Genomic DNA, 6,768 nt, shown 5'->3' with positions numbered 1-6,768 from the left:
GAAAAGGTTATACATCACATGATTATTACTTTTGTTGTCCATGTAGTCACACCAAGTCAATTTTATCTGTACATTTTTAAAGCAACTTTACAGAAAGTCATGATGTTAATGTTTATAATATCTTCATATTTTTATAGCTTACAGTTGCATTTAGCAGATTAGAGCTGGGAGACAATATACAGTCGTGGCCAAAATGAGTAGAACACTAGTATTTTCACTAGCTAAAAATGCTATAAGAAACCTACTTGCAAAGCTATAAAATAATGTCATAAATAGTGACATGATCAGCATTTGTTGTGACCATCCTTTGTATTTAAAACAGCTTTTGCCATAGGTGCACTTGCACATCGTTTTTTCCTTGTGCAAACAAAAATCTCTTTGGATTATTACAATTACTGGCAAAATGAATGTTTGGAAATGTAAAATGATATTTCCTACTGACACACTACAGCAAGAGATAGAAATAACTGACTTAAATCCATTTTTAGCTGGTGAAAATACTAGTGTTCTAATAATTTTGGCCAGTTTACATGGTCAGTATTGTTATAGTTGCTACAATCAAAGACTGTAAACATTGTAAAGTGTAAAGATTTTATACTGTAACTTAACATACTTTTTTGAGTGGGTTTTTGAATGGGTGGATGCTCTTTTCCGTTATTTTTTCTTCTTCTCTATTTTATTTTTATAATAACGTGTTACTTTTACATTTCTAAAAAAACAGACCGTTTACAAAAATAAAAGCATTGAAATAAATTATTTATGCAACTATTTACATAATCAGTGTCAAAAATGCATACATCGCCCTCCAATAATATTGGCACCTGTATAAAAAAAAAGGTGTTCATCCTCTGGCTGTTTTATTCAAATGTGGTTAAGATATGTATATATTCATTGTTAATATTGTTCCTTCTTATATATTTTTATTCCTGAATTTCAAATGTTTAACATTTAGTTACATAAAATGTACTGAGCACTATGATAAACCATGCCATCTAACTACAGATACTGTATAATCAGTAAAAGTGAGGTAAGATCATCAACTAGTGGTTAATTACAGCCACAAATCTATGACATTGTGCACAGAGAATCTCAAAAGAATGAGTTTAGGAAACAGTACAAGCCAGACACAAACCTGCACCACCACCACATAAGCAAAGCAGCAGTTCTGAGAAGAGTTCATTTGCACTGCCACAGTATTTCAGCGAGTAAAATCCTGATTCTCACATTCTTAAGTATTCAAGTGCCAAACGACTACATAAAACCAAATGTAGTCGTTCTCGGGCACATGCTTTTCAAAACAGCTGTAAAGCACGCTGCATTCTATGTCGAGTCGGCGTTCTGCGCAAGCGCAGTGGGGAAAAAAAACTGTGGACGCCACACCAGGAAGAAGCTCCAGCATATCAACAACGAAAGTCCTATGTTTATCGAGCTTGGCATGAATATATTTGAGAGTAACTGGGGTAAAACCTTAAGCTTCTTCACTGCTTTTGTAGCGGCTCTCGCCGCTGTTTTGTACTATCTGGACAATTCAGAGACTGACGAGATCCCCAGGTGAAGTATTCGTTACGGACCACTACTGTCTATTACAATGTATCCTACAATGCAATTCTGCTTAGTAGGCTAGTATTTTGTTGCTTTATGCCTGCTTGTGCTGGCAGTATTACTGCAGTTGGTGATCTTTTTGATTCTTATAGACTATGAACGACCACACCTCATGAGAATGGCAGTTTATTGTATTTATAAAGAACAACATCAAATACTGGAAAAATACAGAAAGCTGTTTTACAGTCCAGACCATTTGAAATAAAGAACAAAAAAATAAAAAATAAAAACATAAAAAGGGAAAATGCATGAAATAGATGTGACTGGTAATTTATCTTGAGTTATATGCTACTTGATACTTTTCTCAACATTGCTCAGCATGAACAAATCCTACAGGTTGTAATGCACTAATATATAAAGAGATTTTTTAAAATAGAAATTTCTGTGGTGGATTTATATTAGTCTGTCAGGTACCAAATATTGGCATTAATAGATTTCAACAATTATAGACATTATTAGCTATTTTAGTATACAAATATTACAATCGCCCTCAGATTTGAATGCTGTTTCAGTGAGCTTTGAGCCGTCGAGCGCCGCTTTCCGGATCAGCTCATAAAGCAGTTATTACTAATTATACACCTGTTTATCATAGTATACTGCAGTGTCATGCTGATGTCACGAGATTTAAACGGTTGCGTATGCAACAATTTCTTCATTACAGAATGGATCTGAACGCAATGGAAGAGAATTACCGGCAGAAAAACAAATCGTGCTTCATTCTCGGTGCTTCAGGTGAGACTGGAAAGGCGCTGCTGAAAGAAATAGTAGAGCGCAACATCTTCTCCAAGATCACTCTCATCGGACGAAGGCAGTTAACCTTTGAGGATAAAGCCTATGTAAATCTGGTAATGTGTCATGTTTGAGAATGTTATGCCCATGCTTAGTGTGCTTGGACACTTATGCAAGCTTAAAAATACAGTTTATGAATTTTATTGCATACCAAATTTCAAATCAAGTGTCTTAAAGATATAGTTCACCCAAAAATGAAAATTCAGTCATTTACTCACCCTCTTTCTTTCAATTTCTTTCTTCTGATAAACACAAAAGAAGGTATTTTGAAGAATGATAGTAACCAGCCAGTTAACTGTTAGCCATTACTTCCAGCAGAGTGAATTTTAATTTTCAGGTGAACTACTAGCTGGCTCAGAGTCATAAAAATGTTTATATTTTGTTGTTTAATTCAATGTAGCTTAAAAAAAACTTTTTATTGTCCCCTTTGTTTTCTTCAGGTGCAAAAGGTGGTTGATTTTGAGAAGCTGGATGAGTACGCTGAGGCTTTCCAGGGCCATGATGTTGGATACTGCTGTCTAGGAACAACCAAAGCCAAAGCAGGAGCTGTATGTTTCAGATGTGATCATTTTGTGAACTGTTTACATGCATGAAGGATTTTTTCCTGAACCTTAGTTCAGTCAAACATTTTTGAACAGTAAGAGTTTTAATATTTTTTTAAAGAAGTGACTTCTGCTCACCAAGCCTGCATTTATTTGATCCAAAATTGAACAGCAAAAGCAGTAATATTTTTACTGTTTAAAAAAAACTGCCTTCTATTTGAATATATTTTAAGATTTAATTCATTCCTGTGATCAAAGCTACATTTTCAGCATCATTACTCCAGTCTTCAGTGTCACATGATCCTTCAGAAATCATTCTAATATGCTGATTTGCTGTTTAAGAAACAATTATTATTATCAATATTTAAAACGGTTGAGTACATTTTTTCAGGATTCTTTGATGAATAGAAAGATCCAAAAATCAGCATTTATCTGAAATAAAAAGCTTTTACTATACCAATTAAAAGCTTGGAGAAATTATAGAAATTATTATTATTATTAATTTTTTAGCAAGGATGCTTTAAATTGACCAAATGCATAAAAAATACTTTTATAATGCTACAAAAGTTTTCTATTTCAGATAAATGCTACTCTTCTGAAATTTCTATTCATCAAAGAAACCTGAAAAAATTCTACTCAGCTGTTTTCAACAATAATAATACATGTTTTTTGAGCAGAAAATCTGAATATTAGAATGATTTCTGAAGGATAATAAATGCTAGGAAATAATGCTAAAAAATCAGCTTTGAAATCACAGGAATAGATGACATTTTAAAATATATTTAAATAGAAACAGTTCAAATATAATGCAGACTTGGTGAGCAGAAGAGACCTCTTTTAAAAACTCTTACTGTTCCAATTATACTTTGAATCAATTATTTAAACTTTATAAATTTAAGAAAATGTTTGCATAATATGTGCATAATGAAATATGTTTTTCATGGTGAGACATAAAGTAAATGTTAACTAAAACTCAAATTGGCAATGCAAGTAAAAAACGCTTTAGCAGCTGATGAACAGGAAAGAAAATCACGTTCTGTTTTTGATAACTAATGCTGCATTTGTGGAGAACCCTTTGTGCAAGTTTACATTTCATGTTGATTTTCTGTGGTAAAGTTTGTTAACTGCATACTAAAAAACTAAACTTTTTATACAGGAAGGGTTTGTGCGGGTGGATCATGACTACGTACTTAAGTCCGCAGAACTTGCCAAAGCAGGAGGTTGCTCACATTTTCACCTCGAATCCTCCAAAGGTGCAGATAAAACCAGCAGCTTTCTCTACCTGAAAACTAAGGTATTATAAATCCCAGTGCTTAGAATTGTTGAATAATTATATCACTTACTTGATTAACAGTGCATGGAAGGACATGCTTGTATTTTGATGTCATTCAAGCCAATCCATGTCCAATTCAACACTGGTGTATTTACAGGGACAAGTTGAAGCAGAAATCGAAGACCTTGGGTTTGAGCGTTTGTCCATCTATCGACCAGCGTGAGTCCCGCTACTTTTTTGTTCTTAAAATTCTGAATCAATGTGTATGTTGTGCATGTCTGCTTTTTCAGTTATTTCTAAGTCCTCATTTGTTCTATTTTCATATGTGATCATTTTTTTCTAGGGTGCTCTTAGTGAACAGACAGGAGAGCAGGCCAGCTGAGTGGGTGGCCCAGAAATTTCTTGGTGCATTCTCATCTATGTCTATTCCCATCACAGCGGTGGCCAGAGCTATGGTTGTCAACACACTTAAAGATGGAGAGCAGAAAGTGGAGATTCTTGAAAACAAGGCCATATGCAATCTTGGAAAAATTGGAGACAAAAAATAGGATTTTTATTCTCACATTTTTTAATTAAGTGCAATTCTGGCATGATTTTTCAGCAAGTTTATCCAAAATATTGTTTTACTGCAGTTCGCTTGGAATGAATCATCATCATATTGCATATTTTACGAACATATTCAAAATATACTACTGCTATACACTAATTTTAGGGTAATATGTGCTGTTTACATTTTTTATTTTGGGTTCTGGTGCTTTTTTTGTTATGTAATTTTTGTATTGCTCAGGAAAAACTAAATTATATTCATACTTGACCACAACTATTCTGCCCTACAAAGCAAAAAGGCAGTAACTACGCCGAGTGCAATGAGACTGAGAAAAATGACTTTAAAGTTATCCTGTCATCCAGCCTGTTATCCAATGTTAAAACCGTCCCGTGAGGATGCGCGAAATCACACACATTTGAGATAAGATATTTTGTCACATAACAAAGATTGCCTTGAATGTCATGAAAATGATAATAACTCATTTTTGACCAAAAATGCAGTTACTGCCTTTTTGCTTTGTAGGGCAGTATTGTGTATACAGTACTTTTATTTTGTGTGTAATGTCTGAAAAGTGGATTAAAACGGTCTTTATTTGCTGTGTTGAACTGTATGACACAGCAGTTATAATGTTCAGCAGCTATACAGTTCAACTTTTCAGCTGCCATATCCTCCTGAGACCCAGATATGGAGTTTTTGCCTCTGTAGTGGACATTATATTTGACCGAGAACTCACATGTCACAGTTTAAGCCTGGATGTCCTTTGCAGAGCACATTCAGGGCTTTTAGAGATACCAAATGTTTGGACATTTGACCATGAATAAAATGAAAATATTTTGTAATTGTCATTTAAATCTGAATAATTTTCAAATTGTTTATCATAGAGCAACATCTCAGGAAAATGTTATGGGTTTTCAAATCCAAATATGACTTCCTGTTATGAAACAGGACATCATTTCAGACATGTCCACTGTAGAGGACACCAGGACTAAAATCATTTTTATTATGCATTTTAGGAGACATAACAATTGAATAGGAAAATAAATAACATGTCAATACTCTTATGAAATATTGGATATTATTATGAAAATCTGGCCAAATATTACTCCCATTATGACCACTCTTTTTTCAACATCCTGTCCCAACAGCAACACATTAACATGCAAATTAGATACAGTGTATAGATACTGGGAAAACCAGTTTATGAACATTTTTTACACACATAATGCATGAAACAAAATGGTATATCTAATTTTTGTTATATGTTTTATAACAGTTGAGAATCATCCTTAAACAAAGTTTGGTATAAAATCCTGAAACCTAAACAAAAATTGGTAATTAAAAAAAAAAATAAAAAATCCAATTGTTTTGACTTTTTGATGTTTATTCATGCCATTTTATTATTTTAGAAAAACTGAGTCCTTTTTCAAAAATGCTAATTTCCCATTTCTTCTACTGATCTAAACAATGTAATGGCATAAAAAATACTAAATACACAAATTTTTTTTCTTCTGGGTATCAGGAGGAAATATTATATTATAAAACAACTGTATTATTCTTTAATGCTTTCAACCAGCATTGAAAAAGTTCAATGTGTGTGTGCTTGACTATTGCCTTCCTTCTTGTCTAACTTATTCATTAAAAATTCAGCTTTGTAAAGAAATTTCACACAAAAGTGACACTGCTAATTTACACACTAAATATAGTATTATTGTTATTAAACTTACAATATTATACAATGTGAAGTCAAGTGAGTCTAAAGTCTAGACTGTGTATAGAGAAAGAGAATTAGTTGTACTTTCATAAATGACATTTGATGCTTTGTTACTAACAAATATACACAAAGGATACAGAAAAACACATTGGTATTTGACAACATAAGGTTACTGCGATTAATAAAGAAACAGCGACCTCACATGACGACAGAAGGGAAGTACACCAAATAAGAATGACCCGGATGAGAAAAACGCGAACTCAAGAGACTACAACATGGCAGCGTACACAGGTACACGTGAATG

The 6,768-nt window shown here is 33.3% G+C and overlaps 1 protein-coding gene across 3 annotated transcripts; it reads left to right on the top strand.

The window, feature by feature from the left end:
- The first annotated feature begins 1,354 nt into the window (after positions 1 to 1,354).
- htatip2 (HIV-1 Tat interactive protein 2) lies at positions 1,355 to 6,346 on the top strand. 3 transcript variants are annotated; one of them, XM_073837337.1, is made up of 6 exons: positions 1,355 to 1,460; positions 2,264 to 2,447; positions 2,832 to 2,939; positions 4,090 to 4,227; positions 4,364 to 4,425; positions 4,550 to 6,346. In XM_073837337.1, the coding sequence occupies exons 2-6, from the start codon at positions 2,265 to 2,267 to the stop codon at positions 4,752 to 4,754; spliced, it is 696 nt and encodes a 231-aa protein (XP_073693438.1). In that variant the 5' UTR covers positions 1,355 to 1,460; position 2,264; the 3' UTR covers positions 4,755 to 6,346. The 3 variants fall into 3 exon arrangements, with proteins under 3 accessions (XP_073693438.1, XP_073693437.1, XP_073693436.1); XM_073837336.1 differs by having other exon boundaries at positions 1,365 to 1,551; positions 2,264 to 2,438; XM_073837335.1 differs by having other exon boundaries at positions 1,365 to 1,551.
- The last annotated feature ends 422 nt before the right edge of the window (positions 6,347 to 6,768 follow it).

Source organism: Garra rufa, chromosome 3 (assembly GCF_049309525.1).
Source record: "Garra rufa chromosome 3, GarRuf1.0, whole genome shotgun sequence".
In the NCBI taxonomy this organism is placed as follows: Eukaryota; Metazoa; Chordata; class Actinopteri; order Cypriniformes; family Cyprinidae; genus Garra; species Garra rufa.
The sequence above is the reverse complement of the archived record's forward strand: the minus strand, read 5'-3'. Positions and strand labels throughout refer to the sequence as shown.

Bases quoted from the DNA above. Each gene is read 5' to 3' on its own strand.
- htatip2 (XM_073837335.1), top strand. From the start codon at position 1,418: ATGTTTATCGAGCTTGGCATGAATATATTTGAGAGTAACTGGGGTAAA. The intron at 2,448-2,831 runs GTAATGTGTCAT...TGTTTTCTTCAG, and splicing joins ATAAAGCCTATGTAAATCTG to GTGCAAAAGGTGGTTGATTT. The intron at 4,228-4,363 runs GTATTATAAATC...GTGTATTTACAG, and splicing joins TTCTCTACCTGAAAACTAAG to GGACAAGTTGAAGCAGAAAT.